The sequence below is a fragment of the Chelonoidis abingdonii genome, chromosome 9 (assembly GCF_003597395.2).
Source record: "Chelonoidis abingdonii isolate Lonesome George chromosome 9, CheloAbing_2.0, whole genome shotgun sequence".
Lineage (NCBI taxonomy): Eukaryota > Metazoa > Chordata > Testudines > Testudinidae > Chelonoidis > Chelonoidis abingdonii.
Window position 1 is genome coordinate 6,491,523 of NC_133777.1, and position 20,153 is coordinate 6,511,675.

Genomic DNA, 20,153 nt, shown 5'->3' on the forward strand with positions numbered 1-20,153 from the left:
AAGAAACACACACATCTGCTCCTTCTCCCCAGCCTGCATCACTGCTCAATCCCGACTTGCCATTGGCACGTATTCTTCATGGAGAGAGGAAATGAACAGCATCACAGCACCGCGAAGAGAGCTGGAAGGAAGCCGCCAGCAGAGGAGAAGTGCGAGCGTGAATGTTCTCCCTATTGCAGACCACCAGTGGGATCCGAGAATGTCAGTTTTTAGTGCCTGATCTGCCGTTTCCCCTAGGCACCACTCCACGGTGAGCAATGACACTACGTCTACTTAGAGCGGAGGTGGACTCCATTCATAAGTCACACGTCGTATTTTTGGAAGATTGAGCAAGTTCAGCTGTTTCCTTTCCCACCCTTCGGGAATGAGGAGCTTGGATTTATCCTCTACTCAGCCATCCACACACACACAGAGTCAGACAGCCCAGCTGCTGCAGAGATCCATGTAAGCCCTGGCTTTGGCTCTCCATGGAGAGATCCCTGATGCCTAAGGCAAGCTATAACCTAGTTATGCCAACAGGGCAGGCTTGTGCTTGAAGTGAGGGACCGCAGAGAGGCGTTTGGTTTGCCATGCTTGAAGGAAATCTAAGAGCTTCAATGAGGTGGCCTCTTTGGCTCACATGGGCACTGTTTTACCCTGTCTATTAAGGGCAGTAGCGTCATGGCAGGAAAGCCACTGCCGCCGCGGCTAGAGGCAGGAGGAGAGCACAGGATGGCAAGGTTCGCTGGCATCAGACGCGGGGCTGCCATTTGGTCACTGCTTCCACGTCTGCCCCTACCCGCAAGCTGGTTTCTATGACCACTTTGCCAAGCCAAGGCCCATACGCGGCCATTCAGCTATTTACCAGAGGGCCGGTTGCTAGGCACAGAGTAGGAAACATGCTAGAAGAGGAAAAAGCCATGCCCCTGCTGAGAGCTGGAGGATCAGCTCTGAGTCACTGCTCTGCACAGACAGCTGAGTGCAGAGGCTGGAATCTTGGCAAGACTGATTTGCAGCAACACCCTTGCAGGGAGAGGGCGGGCGCTCCCCCCCGCCCACCCTATCTGGAGCACAAGCAGCCTTCCCCTCCCCTACCCCAACCTCCAACCTGGCCCATGCAGCCATGACTTCACTTCCCATCCCCAAGGCGTGGTGACTAACCGTTACGCAACAACGCCCCTGAGAAGCAGGTAAACACCATCATCCCTGTTTAACAGATGGGGAAAACTAGAGGCACAAGCGAGGACCCATGAACAGAAGGGATCAGTGTCAGAACTAAGAGGTCCTGAGCTCCAGTTCTGTGCTCCAAACACTACCTCCAATGTGGGCACAAGGAGGTTAAGATCTACACCCTCTTCACACAGACACCTGTCCCAGATGCTGGCTGTCCTCCCACCCACCTCGAGCCACTCTGCTCCACCCCGTCCCCTCCACTCTCACCTGCCAAAAAAGGTTGGAACAGTACAGCACCCTTGTTTTCCAAGTTTTAGATGCGTATAAACAACCCACACCCACAAGAAGCCAGCTACTAGCAAACTCGCATGCACAGCAAGAACACACCCATTCGCAGTGGGTACAATGCTCATGACACAGCCTAGCCTTGCTTCCAAGAGGGCTATGCACAGTCCTCCAAAGCTACAGCCTCTGCAGCCTTCGGCCCTGGGTGGGCACCGAAGTGAAGCTGTTAATCCAGGCCTTAAGCCTGGTTGCAATCACTGCTGTGAGATTTTCCAGAGACAAGAAAAGTAACAAAGTTCCATGCTGTAAGCCTGAATTTTCACTCTCATCTGGACAATGCAGTCAACCAGGGTCCGAGCCCCAGGACATCCGCTGGGAAGCTCACAATACTCAAGGCTATTTCATGGGACAAGAAACCCCACTTTCCCGACCAGCACTACAGGCTCTCAGCCAGAGGTTCCCGTTTTCAAAGCTGCAGATGAGCTACTGAATCGAGATCAGCAGCCATATTAATCCCGGAACCACAGTGGGCTGAGCTGAAATACAGCCCTAGTGTAGAGTGGTCCCAACACCTTCCCGAGCCAGGAAGGAATGCTTCTGCCTAAGCCAAGGCTGAATCATCCCCCCAGGTCCCAGCCGTTTGGCCTGCAAGGTATTTTGAGACACCATACGAAATGCTTAGCTAGCACCTACCAAGGTGAACAGAGCAGACCAAGCCAGTGTCTACAGTTAGCCAAAGAGTTTGAATGAGACCAACACAACACTGGAGCTATGTGCAGTGGCCATGTCAGGCCCATTTGTAGCTACAGCGAGTTTGCCCCCCAGCTGGCAGGAGGTGACCTTACCTTCCGCCCCTCTCCAGAGAGTCCCACGAGGGTGTGCCCTGGAAAGGATACATTTTCACAGCCCCTGATTTGGTGCCAACAGCCATAATTCGCAGTTTGGGGTCGTAGGCCAGAGAGCTCGGCTGGTTGGGGAACCCATGTTCCACAGTCTAGGAGAAAGACGAGAGAAACGAGACAGCGTCACATGCCACGGAGTTCAGCGGTACGAGACTGACTCTCTTGTAGCCCCCAGAGATGGCTACACAGGGCCCAACCCAAAGTCTTTGGCCGGTGCTGCCTCCATAGGCTTGGACAGCGCACGCAAAAAAGAAGTTCAGTTGCATCCCTATTTACAGGGCCCAAGAAGATCTCACAATTTACATGTCCCCCTTCTTCCCAGCATTGCAGGGAAGGGTGAGGACTCTCGCTCACTTGCCGCTCAGAGACTGACTCCCCTTTGAGCACCTGCCTAAAAGCCTTAGCAATGGGATGTGCCAGCAGTGCCAGGCAGTTCTGTTGCCCCACTGCCCAAGCGAGCTAGGCAAGGACCACACACACGATAGCCTCATCTAACATTTCTAGTCCTTGGCCAAGCCTGGGCCTTGGCATTGTCTGAAAATGGTCAGACCTCGCCTTCCCTGCTCCTCAGAGAGGGACTTGTGACTCAGAGCTCAGCCAAGGACCAGGGCCCATTGGGCTTGGCAAGGTCCAGAATGTAGGAAGCAGGGCCCTGCCCCGGACAGACTGGCAGGAGCATTACAGGGAGACAGTAGGTCCAGTCTCCACCCAGCTTGTAAACTGCAGCCGAATTTAAGCGCCACAGCCCAAGACACCTTGCAGCTACCAAGCCTCGGGACATCCCTGGAATAACCAGCTAAGTGGGGGGTGGCCAATAACTGTGCGTCCCACTGACTTCATCAAAGCCTTTCAAACAGCCTGCGTGAGCCCTGACCGGGAGGCAGCATCAGATTTGCCACGGCTCTGGACCACGCCTGTTCTTTGCCGTGAGGATTCCCAGCAGCGGCTATAAAAGCAGCACTGGATAGACAGCACCACTCCTTAGCCTGCTGGCGGTTGTCTATTACTGGCCACAGCTTCCTTTCAGGAAGGTTAATAAGAGTCAACGCAGCCCACAAAGTGCAGGTGCAGCCTCCCTTAGTGCTGCTCCCACCCCAGTGGCCTCCTGGAAGGCCATATTTTAGGAGAAGTGGAAGGGAGGAAGAAGAGAAGAGATTAATCAGGCTTGGCTGGAAGAGCCGCCTGGAGCAACCGCTCCCTCCCACCTCCCCTGAGCAATCCCAGCAAGGCTCCAGCCAAGGACTGGGGGTTTGTTTTGTTTTTTTCCAGGACCAACGTGCAAGTATCCGAATTCCAGCTACGTGTCTCAAGTGTCAGGGTCAATCTGAGCTCAGTACAGGAAGAGACTGAATCTTAGCTCTTGCTCAGCAAACACTCCCCGCTTCCCCTTGGAAATCAATGTGCAGCTCTGAACACGGCCACCCAGGGAATATAGTCTTTACCCACAGAATGGATGGAGTCCCCTGCAGCCGAGCAGAGGTGAGCAGTGGGATATGGGGATTCTACTAGGTACCTGAACCAGAGCTGGGGGACAGCCCAGCATAAAGGCTGCCCAGAGGGAGGACTCCTCTTAGCAACTGGATCGAGATTACTGGATGAACTTCAATCACTTGCCAACTCCGAGAAACAGAGGCTGTTTTTGTATCGAAAGTTTTCATAATGGACAAGTTATCCAGGAAGCGATGGTAGCAAGAGACCCTATTACAGGCTCAGCATACAGACCAGTTAATTCCTCCTACCCCAAGTGAAGGAAGCTCGTTCCGTCTCCGGCCCCCCTTTCCCTAATGCTCACGGCAGGACCCATCTCACCAAGCAGAGGCATTTAATACTTGGCATTTCTCAGGCTCTCCCCAGTGCTTCACAGCTGACTCTAGGAATGAGGCCATGTCGATATGCACAGTGCCGCTGTGGCCAGCTGTGCCACTGTAATGCATCTGGTGAAGATGCTCTGTGCCAATGGGCGAGAGCTCTCCCGTTGGCATAAAAATCCCACCTCCACAAGTAGCAGAAGCTCTCCCGCCGACATGGCACCGTGCACACGAATGCTTATGTCTGTGAAACTTACATCGCTGGGGGAGGGGTGGGGTGGCGGCACAGTCACACCCCTGAGTGACATGTTTGGCTGACACAGGTTATGGTGTAAACATAGCCATAGTGTCACCATATGTCTGTAGGATCTTCTCAACTTCACCCTCCACACGCAGACTCTTAACTCTTGCGTCCACTTAGCACAGGGTTCTCAAACTGGAGGCCGGGACTCCTCAGGGGGGGTCACAAGGTTATTACATTGGGGGGGTTCCAAGCTGTCAGCCTCCACCCCAAACCCTGCTTTGCCTTCAGCATTTATAATAGTGTCAAATATATCTTAAAATGTTTTTAATTTACTGGAGGGGAGTCGCACTCAGGGGCTTGCTATGTGAAAGGGACCACCAGTACCAAAGTTTGAGAACCACTGGACTTGGCAGATCTTAACCACCTGCTTCCTCATGGCTGCCGTGGGTGACGGGTGTTTCAAGTGCCCCTTTTAACGCAAAAGTGTTTTCGCCAACAGTACGTAACAGGGAGTTAGATTAGGACCAGACTAAGGATGCTCTTGTGCAAAAGAAAGGCCAGAAACTAAATTTTTAAATATACGATCAGATTGTAATAAGGCAGCTCGAGAGGTAGTGGGAGAAGTTTGCCAGAAGCCAGTCAGAGGATGGCTTGGCAAAAACCCCTTGAGAAATCAGTGATCAGCCCCATCTGAAACATACGACTTATTCTGAAGACCATGCACTGCACAGACACCAACTGCAGCACCACCAAATTGGGTCCCCCTGAAATTGCAGGCCCATGTGGTTACTCTGCAAAGCAGCAACACAGACCAGACTCGGGATCTGGTCATGGTAAGTATGAATCGTAAAACCGCTGATTTGCTAGTGGCTGCCAGGCCTATTCTGGCATTTCGAGACCAACAGCTCTCTACTTGTGAGATATTCTGAAACAGCATTACACACAAGGTTAGTGGAAAGACTCCGAAATGCCATGGGAACAACGCAACACTCTAGTCCGATGAAGATCAGGTTTGGGGACTGTTTGACAGCACGGGCTTCGCACCCTGGACAGGGGGACATCTTGTCACTTTGTCCAGTGCATCCTCAAGTGCATGATACCACCACAGTTCTCTAGGGAACAGGGCTGGGACCAGCACTAAAGTTTGCCATATTTTCAAGTGGAGAGTTCCAGTGAATAGCCGTCAGGCAAAGGCGATCCAGGGAACAAGACATGGGTATCCTCTCTCCCACCCTGAATGACAGCAATCAGATAGCTTCAAAAGACTGGGGTGCCAATGTTACCCCTCCTGTGGGACACACCATTGCCAAGCCAGACAGCTCGGCTCCCTGCCATCATGCCACCCTGGCCGGTCAGATTTCTTAAGCTAAGCAGGACAGGGCCTGGTGACTGCACGGATGAGACCAAAGAAAACAGATTCAGCAGCGGATAGCGCTGGCTGTTAACGTGGTTGCTACTGCTCAGAGCCAGTACTGCATCCACTGTCCCTAGTGCCATCCCAGGGACTGAAGACAGTCCATGGGAGGAAGGAGGAGACAGGAGCTGTATCCTCCGCAAGCCAGAGTCGTCACTGAGTATGAAGCAAGGGTTTGGAATGCAGGCTCCTTGGAGCTAGACCAGAGCAAGCCGACCCACCCTTCCGCCCCAGGGCACAGTACTAACCACACTCCCTCTGCACCTTCCATCCAAGGGCCTCTAGTGCTTTGCAGCTACCAGTTTGCCCCCGGCCCCTCTGGGATGTAGGTCTCCATTCTGTAAGTGCGGATACACCAAAGAGAGGCTGAGTGACTTGCCAAAGGTCTCAAAGTGAGAGTCTTTGCTTTAACTACTGAACTGTTTTGCCAGCAGAGGAGCTCCAACACGAGGGCTGGAGACAGCCAATGTATGACATCACCACCGAGCTACTCACAAGCAGCGAGTGACATTTACAGTCTTCAACACCTGCTCTCACAGGGGAAGTGTCACCCACGATCTAGGTTGGGAACAGCGCCCGAGGTCACAGGTCAGCATGAGCGCTAGCAATTCAACCCAGCTCTCCCAAGTTCCTTTCACAGGGAAATTCTTTGTTACTGACAAGACACTGCACAGTTGTGACTGTTTGCCCTCCATTCACCTCTTACATCTCTCCTACATCAAGGGCTACGGGATCTCCTGAGTCCACAAAAGGATATCACCGCTGAAATAAAACAGGTATGGAGTTACCTCCAACTCCCCGAGAGGGGAACAGCACACAGCAGTTAGGCCCCAGGAGACCCAGGTTCAATTTCTTGCTCTGCTACAGACTTTCTGTACAACCTTGGGCAAGTCACTTAGTCTGTGCACCACCTATATAATGGTCATTAATATTTCCCTACCTGCAAGGAGAGATGCACGAAAGACTGCAAGGCGCTTAGATATTATAGGACTGGGGATCATATAAGCCCTTAAGACACATCACTGCATAGAGCAGGGCTGGGAAAACTTTTTGGCTCAATGGCCACATCTGAGTATAGAAGTTGTATGGCAGGCCATGAATGCACACAAAATTGGGATGGGGAGGTCGCAGGCTCTGGGGTGGAAATGAGGGGTTTGAGGTGTAGGAGGGTGCTCCGGGCTGGGATCGAGGGGTTTGGAGGGTGGGAGGGGGATCAGGGTTGGGGCAGGGAGGTTGGGAGGAGGCTCAGGGGTTTAGGCTCCAGGCAGTGCTTACCTCAAGCAGCTCGCAGAAATTGCAACATGTCCCGTCCCCCCCTACGACTCCTATGCGGAGGCACGGCCAGGCGGCTCTGTGCGCTGTCCTGTTCACAGGTACTGCCCCTGCAGCTCCCATTGGCCGCAGTTCCTGGCCAATGGGAGCTGCAGGGGTGGGGCTTCGGGTGGGGGCAGCATGCAGAGTGGAGCTCCCTGGCTGCCCCTACATATAAGGGCCAAAATGGGGCCATGCCGCTGCTTCGGGGAGCTGCACAGAGTAGCCCCCAACCCTGCTCCCCAGGAGCACCAGAGCAAGGCAAGCCCCAGACCCTGCTCCCCAGCAGGCGCTCAAGGGCCCCATTAAAACGTCTGGCGGGCCAGATCCAGCCCACCTTCCGTAGTCTGCCCACCCCTCCCATAGAGTATTCCCAGATGATCAACCTGCCAGGCCAGGAGACCACCTTTCCCTTTCAACCGAAAGCAGGACATACTGCAGATGCATATAGTACTTCCTCACGTTTCTCTTGTGCTACAACGAGCAGCAGATTAGCATGTTGTCTCCTACCACGCACACATTGACATTAGCCATCTGCCATTTTATGTTTCCCCCAGCTCCCACCTCTCAAACCTCCTCCCCCGGTTTTCCCACTGGGAGCTGAAGATTTGGTTTCTTCCGAGCCATCAGCAGCAAACACACTTTATTTTTATCTCAGGCTCCAGCTGCTCAGAGCTCTTCCCTTGTGCTGGTGTTCTCACTTAATTGGTGTGTGGAAACCCTTCCAAAAAGAGCTAGGTATTGCAGGTGCACAGCTGTTTAACAGCCATCCAGCTGCATGTCTCACCCTGGTTTAATTACTCAAATATCAGATCAGTCACTGTCCCAGGATAACTAGGAACGCAGGAAGCAGTCCAGAGGCAGGATTCCTTACAGAAGCTAATTAATTAGCTCCTTCTCCATTTTCCTATAGACACCAGATTCCTAGCCTGGCCTATTTGGAAGGGGAGTTCAGGTGCAGCTACCCAGATGGCTCCTCCCCCTCTCTAGCCAGAGGAACAATATGATAGGGAGGGAACATCAGCTGCATCTGGTATTGAATTCAGACATTAAGGCAGGAGACAGGGCTGCTAGATTAAATTCTTGGCCCTGCCACTGATCTGTACACGACCTGAGGAGGGCGTGTGGATCTGTTTGGCCCTTTGAGCGGCGACACTGTCTCCTTACCTGGGGGAGGCTAGAATGCTTTGAAACCTTCCAACGGGAGGAACTATGAACATTCAAATTAATAAAGAATTTGTCAAGGCCGGGCACGTGATCGGGATTGTCCCCGCCCGACTGGCCATTCCTATCTGGCCAAGGATTCATCATTTTCAGAGTGCCAGTGGTCAGATTTCCTGTGCAGTCAGCCAGCTTGCAAACAGTCCTCTCGTTCTGTTTTTCTCAACCTTTTTGATACCAGGGACCAGTTTGCTGCCCTCCTAAACCGTGTCAGGCAGATCTCAGGGACCAGCGCCGATCCACGGACCCATCGTTGAAAAACACTGCTTCAGTTGACCATCGAGCTACTAAGGGGAAGAAACACTGACCCAAGGGTACAATACTTTGTGCATCTTTCTAGGGAGCTAAGGGAGAACAACCCAGAGGGCTGAATATTCAAGCACTTTACACATCTGGAGAATACCGCAGCACCAGGACAATCCATGAAGACTCTGGAGGCAGCTTACCAAAGCTCATGGGCCCATCCTGCTCAAGCAGATCCAGTTCGCACTGTACTTGTCACCACAACGTCCAAGGACAGCCCGATTATAACTACTCCATATATTACAGCAGGAATCAGTGGGTGTATCATGCCTGTAATTAGCCTGGCCTCCCCTACTCCCCTTGTCTGGTTTCAGACAAAGCCTTTCAGGGCAGGAACTATGTCCTCTTGTTTGGTTGCATTCCAGTTTGCGTTCCTCTGCCTAGCTCTGCTCTCGAACTGTTCTTTGTGGTCACTTTTACAGCCAACGACTGACAAAGCAGAGTCTTGGCATAGGGCTGCTGCCACCACCAGGCCCCACTTGGACAAGACGCAGTGCATTCTTCTGGTCAGGAGCTACCCATCTTGAAAACGAGGCGCTTCACTTCTAGCTGCATTGGAGATGGATTATTTTGAGAGAGGACCTTCAGACATTCATAAGTGGCCTGAACAATCATATCTCCCCTTGGAAAAGAGATGGCTAAAGGGAGATATGATTGAGGTCTATAAAATCATGAGTGGTGTAGAGAAAGTAAATAAGGAAGTGTCGATTACTACTTCTCATAACACATGAACTAGGGGTCACCAAATGACATTAATAGACAGCAGGTTTAAAACTAGCAAAAGGAAGTATTTCTTCACACAATACATAGTCAACCTGTGGAACTCCTTGCCAGAGGATGTTCTGAAGGCCAAGACAACAACAGGGTTCAAAAAAGAACTAGATACATTCATGGAGGTTAGGTCCATCAATGGCTATTAGCCAGGTTGGGCAGGAATGGTGTCCCCAGCCTCTGTTTGCCAGAAGCTGGGAATGTGCGACAGGGGATGGATCACTTGATGATTACCCGCTCTGTTCATTCTCTCTGGGGCACCTGGCGTTGGTCACTGTCAGCAGACAGGATACTGGGCTAGATGGACCCTTGGTCTGACCCAGTAGACCATTCTTATGTTCTTATGTTTTTTTTAACACTCCTTCAGAACCAGAACGGAGAGGAAGAGACAAGGACTCCTGAACCGCAACAGATCCGTTTAAAGCACCCGTTTAAAAGTGGCCATCACTCAGCCTCGAGACATTCCTTCTTCCATAACCCACGCACCATTCTCTAGACTAGCGAGTGCCCCAGGATGAGAGGCCACCTCAGAGTCATGCCAACCCTTTTCATTCTGTTGCCATTTAATGGGAAAAAGGGCCCAGGAGCTAGTTTCCCGTAGTCAGCCCTCCTTTAGAGGAAGCACCATTGCTGCTTGAGCCACCCAGAATATAGCTTCAGGAATATACCAGAAAATAGCTATAGGGCTCAAGTCACTTGCTCCTCATCCCCATGTGATGGAACAACACTGGGGAGTCAGATTACATCATTCATGACTTTGGGGGAGCATGGCCATGAGTATGACCTGGGGCAACAAGAAGGACCAAAGCAGATCAATAGGTGTGATGGGAGGGAGATGAGCTCCCTTCTCATGAATGACAAGCTAGAGGATCTACAAACTCCCCCCAGATACTACACACTGAGAGACACCCTGTGCCACCAACTCCCTCCCCAGATTTACTGAGCCAAGCTCTGGTGAGTTACAGATTTCAGAGAGCTGTCAGGCACCCCGAGGGGACTGAGTAAGTCTTGTGTTTTGACAAGGCTAAAAGTTTAGCAACTGGGCAGTGCAGAAACACAGCTTATTTGGGAAGAGCACTGGTCCTACCACTGGAATCAAGATCTGTCATTGCCCGCGAGATGCTCTTCTCCCCACTAATCAGGGGCCCATCCCCCAACCTCCATCTGGTGTTGGAAGAGGTCTGTAGTCAGACACCTCTGTACTTCTCAGAGACAGTGAGTGAGAGGAAGAGGAGAGCCACAGATATAGTGCCATCAAGGAGCCATCGGTGCCAGTGGAATGGCTATCAGAGGTACCTGCCACTCCAGCGCTAGGTCTCATGCACGGGCTGCCTGAGTTATGCAGCGAGTGAGAGTCGGTGACCTCTAGGGATCAGATTCAGAGGCAACGCATTTTACTTGTTAACTGACAGGTCTCCAGGGTGAAAGGTTAGTGCATTAATTCTGCTACAAGCCTCCACTATTACCCCTCCCCAACATCTTCCTTCTGCCACTAAATCCACAGAGAGCTTTCAAATTCCTCGTCGGAGCGACAGCTTAACGAGCTATTCTGTACGACCAAAGCCCATATTCCAGCACATCCCCTCCCTTGCCAGACGACATTCCCAAGAGCTGTATCTGGCACGCAGAGGCCGCCTTCTCGAACGCAAGCTCTGGGCCTGGTTACAGCAGATACAAATCAGATTTCAAGCAAGCTGAGAAGGAGGGGAAAAAAGTCGTAATAGAAGTCAGGTGGACGATCCTACCCCGAAGTGCTTAGCGGAGCAGAACGCGGTTCAGAGCCGCTCCTCAACAAGTTCCTGCTGCACTGCAGAGACCTCAACCACATGCAAGTCCTGCATCCACAGAAAGCCCCTCAGAGCAGCCTTGCTTTCCGCTGCATGCCTCCCAGCACTGGACAAAACTGCCTAGGGACTCAAAGCAAGAACTGCACCACACTCCCCCACCCCCGCAGCTTGTAACGGCCTTGAACGTATCTGGTTTAACACAAAGATAAAAATCATACACCCGATTCCTGAAAATGCTCCTCCTGAGTGAGACTAGCCAGGCAATAAGCGCTATGACCGGAACCGTCCACAGGATCAGGTCCTGTGTCAGCGATTACAGAGGCCTGTCTATAGCATGGGCAGGCCACATGGCCACACTACAAAGGGCTGGTGCACTGCAACGGTCTGTTCAGAGCATGGGCTGAGACCACACTTCAGTCTGCATGCGGAATGGGACCAAATCAGTGGCCCCCCTCAGCCCCAGCTGGGAAGGATTTAGCCATCTGCTTCCACCAGCCACCCAAGGCGGAGAGCAGACCTCTGGAAACGGGAGGTGAGACTTACTTCCGTCAAGCGCTTCGAGATCTACTGATAAGCGCTATGACATAGTGCAGTGCAGTGCTATCCCATTCACCGTGGACAGGGCCGGCTGGGGTCCAACATGTGGCGGGGCCACAATATGTTGTCAGCCACATGTGCTCCCAACTAGACTATTCATTTATACTCATCTCTGACTTGATAGAGGAAGACAAGTTACTCAAATTGAAGGACCGTCTCTTTACCCTGCAGTTTCACAGAGCAGGCTGCATTCGGCCGCCCAGCACCAGTATGGACAGTGCTATGTCGATGGGAGAGCTTCTCCCACCAACACAGCTACCGCCTCTCACGGAGGTGGCATTAAACACTACAGCAGCGCAGCTACACCGCTGTATATTTGTAGCATAGACCTGCCCTTACTCAAACTGAAGAAATGTCTCTGTGCCCTGCAGTTTCCACAAAGACAGACACATTCGGCCTCCCAACTAGACGCGAGCAAACTGATTTTTCAGTTGGTTGGCAGAACCGAGCAAAGTTCTCCTTTGGGTCAAACCCAACCTGGAATGTTTGTTTTTTCACCAAAATAAAAACTGTTTGGGGTTGAGCTAAATGTTTTGTTTGACCCCAAAAAGCCCACCATGTTTACCCTTTAAAAAAATCAAACCAATCTAACGCCCTTTTTAAATACGTTTCAGCGTGGAAAGTTAAACGTTTGGCTCACAAAGCGTCAAAATCAGCTGTCGTGATGTTCTTTTTTTAAATTCAGCCAAAACTATTCACCAAAATCACAAATGGTTTTGGCTGCCCTGAGCATTTTGGGGCACATAAGCTATTTGACTGAAAAGTTTCACCCAGCTCCATTTCCAACCCTTTAAAGGTGCAAGAACAGCGGCAAGGGCTAGAAAAGCGAGAGCGCTCACGCCTAGTTTGCATTTAGCAATAACCCTAATCCAGGCACTTGCGGCCAGCAACCCCAATGCTGACCCCAAAGCACAGCACCTGGGTTTGCTCCAACTGAGCCAATTGGCATTCGCCTCAATTCCAGGTGAGAGTAAACATCACGTAGCTCTTCCCGTGCAGCCCCGTTCACGTCCTTGCCTGCACTTTGGGGTCAGCACTGGCGCAGCTACTCCAGGGGCAGAGTTGGAATTACTCCCATCTGCAGCCTGACTGTGAATACAAAGGTTCTGTAAACACAATTTGATGTCAGGGCTGCAGGAGGGGATGATATAAGCTCACTGATTGTCCAAACGGTTTAGGATGGGTGCCCGAGCTTGGCCTCAGAGCCATCTGGATTCCTTTGCAGATGTCTGCAAGCATTGATCGGTCCAGGCCTCTCTCTCGAATGCTCTGGCCCAGCCCTTAGAGGAACCATTGCCAACGCTGACAGTCCTTCTTCCCTTTTTAAGCCCAGAACTCGCAAGGAGCCTCAGGAAGGAGACAGCCTGAATGAGGGACAGATCTGGAGGTTGTAACTCTCAGTCAGGATTTCACACCCCTTAATCCAGTGAGATCCAGTTCAAAACCCTCACCATGAAGTGACCCCCTAGGGGAGGTGACTAACGGGGCTCCATGCACAGACGATGTAGACATCTGTGCCCTAAAAGACTGGTCAAAGTTCAGCACATCACAGACCATCACGTGACTAATTCAGATCCCAGTCCTGCGAGGTACCGAGCCCAGTCCTGCGAGGTACAGAGCCCTTGCCTACGCTTCAGTTGGGATGGAGAGAACCTCCTACCTCATGGGATCAAGCCCTGAATGTGAAGACAGTTAGCACCAAGAGACCAACTGCACTGGCCACAGAGCTTCTTGTACACAGCCCTGCACTGCATCTGACCCACAGCATTTCCTGGCTTCTGTAGCAGAGGCTACCCTTTAGGGAGATCGCTGTGCGACTGGGACAGGTATCCAGGCCAGACTAGTTTTCAGTTGCAGCCAAAACTATCCCCAGGTCTGCAGAGGCAGAGAGGCTGGGCTGACCCATTTCTGACATGGACAATGCAGCTTCTAAAGCAATCGGTTACTATTCCATCCCTGATCACGATGATCTGGCAGAGACCCTGGCAGATTTAACCCAATCCCTTGCAAATCCAAGAGCTACCACAGCCAGTGCACAAGAGATGGCCATTGTGCATCTGTTTATGAAATCTGAATCTATACCAGCTCCGTTCGCTTCCTGCTAGCATCGGAATTCTATAGCTAGCTCCAGGCATACAGCCCATTAAGTCTTCTTATGCTAACAGGAATGGATAAAACCAATATTGCTCACAACTGTCAGCATGAAGCACCACAACAGGAGTCACTATCGGTTCAGACCATGCTCAGCTTCATGGTCACGCTCCCCGTATTGAACGCGGAACACAATGGGTCTGCCAGTTATAATGCTGGCTATGCCCACCTCAGATCAACTACGCTGTCTCATTGATAGCTATGCTCCTGGCCATTAAGAGACATCCCCTCATTCCAGAGCATCACGCAGAGTGGAGCTTTGCCTCCTTCCTGAGCTGCTGTTTACTGCCGCTCCCTCCGGATCCTTCATTCAAGGCAGATGGAAAAGCCAATTGCAAGTCAATGGGCATCCAGCATTTTGCTCCTCTGGGGGCAGGCTAGTCATCGGAAAGCACAGCTGCTTGCGGAGGTGAAGGTAGCAAAGGAAACTGCTTCTGGCAGGCTGCAGAAGAGATCGGGAGGTTCCGAGCCTGGCGCCCCACCAGTTGCCAGAGATATCCAGGCAATGTCCCAGAACCGGGAGCTGTGTGCCAATCCTATCAAACGTAGTTAGCTACTGGGGAAGTGGTCTATTCTTCCTCCTCAGGAGGTTAATGGAAGATGGTCTAATTCCCTAGCGCAGCTAGAGGATGAGATTATGCGATCACAGTCACTGTACATTTCATATGCAGACTTAAAAGCCTCCACACACAGCTCATTTTTCCTATTTCACATCAGTGGGAAATCCACTGCAGATCAAAGGTAGCACAAGACCCAGAATCCTTCAGGGCTTTGGCCCCAGCCCCACTGGGGAGACCGACTAATGAGGGAGCTTTAGCAAAGATAGGAACAGCCAGTAAATTGGCTACAGGACTCAAGTGCTAGTAACATTCCCAAGCCCAAAACACACAGCTGGCTGATTTGGAAGACGTCTGCATCACTATACCCCTTTGAATCCTGGACTAAGAGCCCTAGCCACAGCTGGCTTTAGAAATTCCCCAAGCAGGCTGTTCTTAAGCCACCTCTCCAAAGCCACCTAAATTCACATACAGCACTAGTGTGCTAAGCGAGCAGCACAGCTACACAGCCTGACATGGGAAGTGTGGGACCACCAAGCACAAAGGGGGGCGGGCCTGGCCTGGCCTGGCCGTTTAGGCACCCAAGCCTCATGGTTTGTGGGTCCCTAGAGCTTGCTTTCTCATATCCCCTATTTTGTTAGATAAGTTACAGCTTCGCTTTGGGAACAGATTAACACCACGAGAGAAGGTGGGCAAAACCTCCCCAATCTGACAGGATGAGCCCCAAGACAGGAGTGTTTTATCCCCAGTTCAGATCCACTATGAGCTTTTCAAGGAAAAATCGTCCCCACTAAGGTCCAGCTCTACCTCCATTATGGGGCAACTGGGAGTCCTGTGAAACATACAGACAACACACAAGAGCTCCGAGGCCCATGGGAGGTGGACAGAGCTCTGGACTGGGACTCGGATCCTGGGTTCTATTCCCCAACTCAGCCACCGACCTGCTGCATGCCAGTGGGCAAGTCATCACCTTTCCGCTGGCTTCCCCTTTCCACTCACCCTGTCAGCTCTCTGGGGCCGAGATTGCACAGTGGGGCCCTGCTCTCTAGTCCAGTATTACTGCAATCCAGGAGACACCGAAGGACAAGCACTAGGGAACAGAGCAAGGCTGGGAAGAGACGGCCAGACAAAGTCTTCGGGTATTGATTTTTCGGGGATCGATATCGCGTCTCATCTAGATGCAATATATTGATCCCCGACCACGTTCCCGTCGACTCCAGAACTCCACCGGAGCGAGCGGCGGTAGCAGAGTTAGTTGACACGGGGAGCCACAGACATCGATCCCGCGCCAGGAGGACCCAAGGTAAATCGATCTAAGATACTTTGACTTCAGCTACGCTATTCACGTAGCTGAAGTTGCGTATCTTGGATCGATACCCGCCCCACCCCAGTGTAGACCAGCCCATCGTGTCAGAGCTGCCAGGTGTGACCTACGACTCCACAGCAGTATAGCAGCAGGCATTCTTCCTTCAAGTATCCCACAGCCTGTCAAGCCACAAGCATGGATGTTTGCACAAAGCAAGTAAGGCTCCTGCAGCAGGATCATGCCGCATTCGCTTCCAAGCTAAACAAGCGATAAGGTCGAATGGATCTCCCTTCCTTTGGTGTGCAAGTGGCAGGACGGAAAAAGCATCAACCTTTGATGTGCTCATTCAGGATGGACTCCAAGCAAGTGGGGAGATTTTATTTATCTTCATTTAAAAAAAATAAAAAACCCAGAGCACACAGCTGTGCCAGGGGGTGCCGATCGTCAGTGCAGGGGGGTGCCGATTGGAAGTGCACGGGGGTGCCGCACAAGGGAGGGGCATCCCTCCACTTCCCAGATCAGAGAGCTTGGGAAGCCCCTAAAGCGATCCAGTGAGAGATGCGAAAACAAAAGTGCAGCCACATTTACAGCATTTCTACCGAGGCGGCTTCTGGCTGTCTCATAAAATGTGTTTGTGGCCAGGAGGCCAAGGACCGCGGAGTCCCGTTTGGCCGTAAATGAAGGAACAGAATGTCAGTATTTTCAGGGAGAGAGCGCATGCATTTGTCCACAGAGCGTCGCCCCCCTCCTGGGATCCCTGGTCTTCTTCTGTATCACTCCCCCCACCAGTCACTTACCAGGGCCACGCAAAGATCCCAGGGGGCTTGTTAAGCCTGCACAATAAAGAGACAAAAGTCTGAGATGAAAGGGGCTATAAATCAAAGGGACACAGCTCTGCCCCTTCAAAGGGGAAGGGAACACACAGCTCAGAAGGGAATTTGACATTTTAAAGCCCCCTTTGCTGAGATGCATCAGCACTCGCTGCAGAGTTTCACCACCAAAAGCCACACCACTTATCAGCTTCTGCACCAGAATAAAACTCAGGTGCTAAGCTCCATTTCCTCCCCTACAAAACGCCACTGAGCCTATTTCCAGACCACGTCTGAGGACAGGAGTAAGTGAAAACTAACTGTTTCAAGCCGGAGCCCTACCCGCACCAGCCTGGCCTGTTTTCCTGTAAGTCTGCAAGCTGCCTCCTACTGGAGACTGAGTATTCCTCGAGCGTCCTACAAACACCTATTGTTTCGCTTGAGCGTGCAAGACACATGCAGAGACTGACTCTTGCAAGGGGGGTGGATGGCTGGGGGAAGAGATGCACAACTGGGAGGTGGAAAAGGGGGGGCTCAGCTTTTGGAGCCGACGTGGTATTTCCCTGCACCCGAAACTCGGCGGCGCACACAGGAAAAATCAGGCAAGTCGCGTCCCCTGCCCAGTCTCAAGCAGCCACGCTCAGCCCCGCAACGCTGCAAGAAAAACGCTCTTGCAACAAACTCCAGCCCCCCCGGGGCCTGCAGGAGCAGTGGAGAGAGAGAAGCGATGACAAACGCCCGAGAGAGGGAGCAAACGCAGCCAACAGCATCACAACGGAGCCTGGCTCAGCCCCTCCAGCCCCAGCCGGGGAGAGGGCGCCGGAGCGCGGGGCGAGCCGCCGCCAGCCCCGGCCCTGCAATGCGCTCGGATCCCCGCCAGCCCCCCGAGCGCCCCCCCACCGCAGGGGATGGGGAGCTGCTGGCTGAGGCGCTGCAGGCTCCTGATCCACGCCCGCCTGCAGCGCCGAGCACCCAGGAACCGCTGGACGGGGGGGGGTCTGCTGTCTGCGGCCCCCGCCTCCGGGGCCGCCCCTTGTTGAAGGGAAGAGATCCAGCTTGAGCTTCTCCCGCTGGGGGTCGGCGCTGCCGGAACCGAAACTTCATCATGTGCCGGGCTGGGCGTCGCCGCCGGCTCCCTGCAACGCCAGCGGCAGCTGCCCCATGCACCCGCCGCCGCCCGCCGCAGCCTGGATGCGGGGGAGGGAGGGGAAGGGCGCAGGCGGGGGGTGAGCGACGCCCGGCCGAGCCAATCAGCGACGCCGGGGGAGAGCGAACCAGACAATGGGGGCGAGGAGAAGGCCAGCGTTCCGCGGCCGGCCTCTGCTGGGAGCATGCGCCGGGGCGCGGGGGTGCATGGGAGATGTAGTTTTACCCCTCCCACCGGGGGGGCCCGATCCGGAGTGGGGATGTAGGGCACTCCTTCAGTATAAGCCATGAGTCCGTAATGAAGCACTTGGGCCAGATCCTAGGTACAGCTGCCTTAGGAGGGGAGATGCAAAAGACTGGCACTGTTCAGCTTAGATGAGAGACGACTGGGGGTGGGGAGGGTATGACGCAGGGCTGGGAAATCAAAAAACGAGCAGGGAAGTGTTATTTACCCCTTCACATAACACAAACACCAGTTGTCTCCCAATGAAATGAACAGGCAGTGGGTTTAAAACAAACGTAAGGAAGCCCTTTTTCCCGCAATGTACCTTCAACCTGTGGAACTCCTTGCCAGGGGATGTTGTGAAGGCCACAAGTGTAACTGGCTTCAGAAAAGAATTAGATGAGTTCATGGAAGACAGGTCCATCGGGGGCCATTAGCCAATATGGTCAGGGACCCATGCTCTGAGTGCTCCTAAACCTCTGATTACCAAAAGCTGGGACTGGCCGACAGCGACGGGGGATGGATCCTTTGATAATTGCCCAGTTCTGGTCATTCCCTCTGAAGCACCTGGCATTAGCCACTGTCAGAAGACAGGACACTGGGCTAGATGGACCTTTGTTCTGACCCAGTCGGGCCACTCTTACTTTGGCCTAATCCTGCCAATGCTTGCTCACGCAGCTTTCCTTATTTCATTGAGGTGACTCACATGCTGGACTGTTGGCCCTTGGCAGAAACAGGCCTTGTTTTGAACACATCAGCCTCCCTAGTCCCCCAACTTTCTGCTGGGCTACCCTCTCCCAACTCCATCAGGCTCAGGCATGTTGTCCTCAACCCCTCCCTAGCTCTTGCGCACAGGGATCCCTCCTCTGTCACTTACGCTGAGCATGCTAAGCAGAAGACTGCGATGGTCTAGGCCTGAGTTTCTCAACCTTTTTCTTTCTGAGACCCCTCAACACGCTATAAAAAAGCTGTGGCCACCTGTGCCACAGCAACTGTTTTTCTGCTTACCCAGTAGATTAAAAGCCAGAGGCGGAGTTAGGGGGTTGCGAGTAGGGCAATTTCTTGGGGCCCCACACCACAGGGGGCCCCACGAAGCTAAGGTGCTTGGGCTTCAGGTTCAGCCTCGCATGATAGGGCTCAGGCTTCAGCTTTCTGCCCTGGACTCTGGTGAGTCTAGTGCTGGCCTTGCTTTCTGGTTTATCTGGAGGACCCCCTGAAACCTGCTCACGGTCCTCCCAGAGCCCTGTTGAGAACCTCTGGTCTATGCTTTGAAATGCCAGGGTGAGGGTCACACTCATATGGTGGCTAAGTCACCATCACTAGTATTATCATACTAAGCAGCACTCTCCTACATTCGGCAGGGAATTACTTGCTGCTTTTTGCCGCACTCAGTAACTCCCAAGCTTCTTGTACAGAGATAAAACAATAAGAGACTTGTCTTGTAAGAAGGGACTGCTGGTGACCCTACCTGAGGGCTAGAAAACTGAGTTTCTCATGCAGTCACCTCAAGGAGCCGGGGCTTTAAGAAAATCACCAGCTATCCTGAGTCTCACAGGAGGTGCCGCGCTGATTCCATCCGGAGCAGTTTGTGGTTTTTGTGTCATGGGTGGTGGCAGCAATTTTATTGAGCTTGTAAACGCTGCGGAAGAAGGGAGAACTGAGGAAGGATCGTAGCTTAATCTTCGTAGAGGCTCGAGCCCAGCAAAGCATTTAAGCACATGCTTAAACCTCTGCTCCTTAAGTAAGTGTTTGCTGACTCAAGCCCATAGGGTTCCGATACATATGCACAGACCAATGCACATAGCACTGGATGTCCGGCATTTCTTTCTGTGTTTCAAGCACACAAACAGCACTCCAAAACAACTTTTGGCTTTCTGAACCTCTCTAGGCTTCTCCTTGTATAGATTAGAAATAGGGGCTGTGGGGGCAGCTTTTAAAGTATCTCACTCACATTTGAAGTGTTCATCAGAGACACGCCGATAAAAAAGCCCATCGCAGGGCATTCGTGTTGCTGCAGAAGCAGTTTTGCCAACTCTCAGGCTTTTGTCAGGAGTCTCATGGTAATTATTGTTTTCCCTAAAGCCTTAGCTCCTGGAGTCAAGTGGAAATGTGGTGATTTTCCCCTTCATTCTGAAAGAAAAAGGAAGTTTCTAGCCCTCGTGGCTG

At 52.5% G+C, this 20,153-nt stretch overlaps 1 protein-coding gene across 5 annotated transcripts in view; it reads right to left on the reverse strand.

Moving 5' to 3' along the window:
- The window catches only part of LLGL1 (LLGL scribble cell polarity complex component 1), a 64,055-nt gene extending 46,238 nt beyond the window's left edge, over window positions 1-17,817 (reverse strand). For 3 of the 5 annotated variants that reach the window (XM_032762747.2, XM_032762746.2, XM_032762745.2), the window contains exon 1: window positions 2,334-2,450. In XM_032762747.2, coding sequence (XP_032618638.2) covers window positions 2,334-2,368 — 35 coding nt within the window. In that variant the 5' untranslated portion in view covers window positions 2,369-2,450. Of the gene's footprint in view, window positions 1-2,333; window positions 2,451-17,648 lie in introns of those variants that run through there. The other 2 variants (XM_075069153.1, XM_075069155.1) reach the window with 2 other exon arrangements.
- Window positions 17,818-20,153: the final 2,336 nt, after the last annotated feature.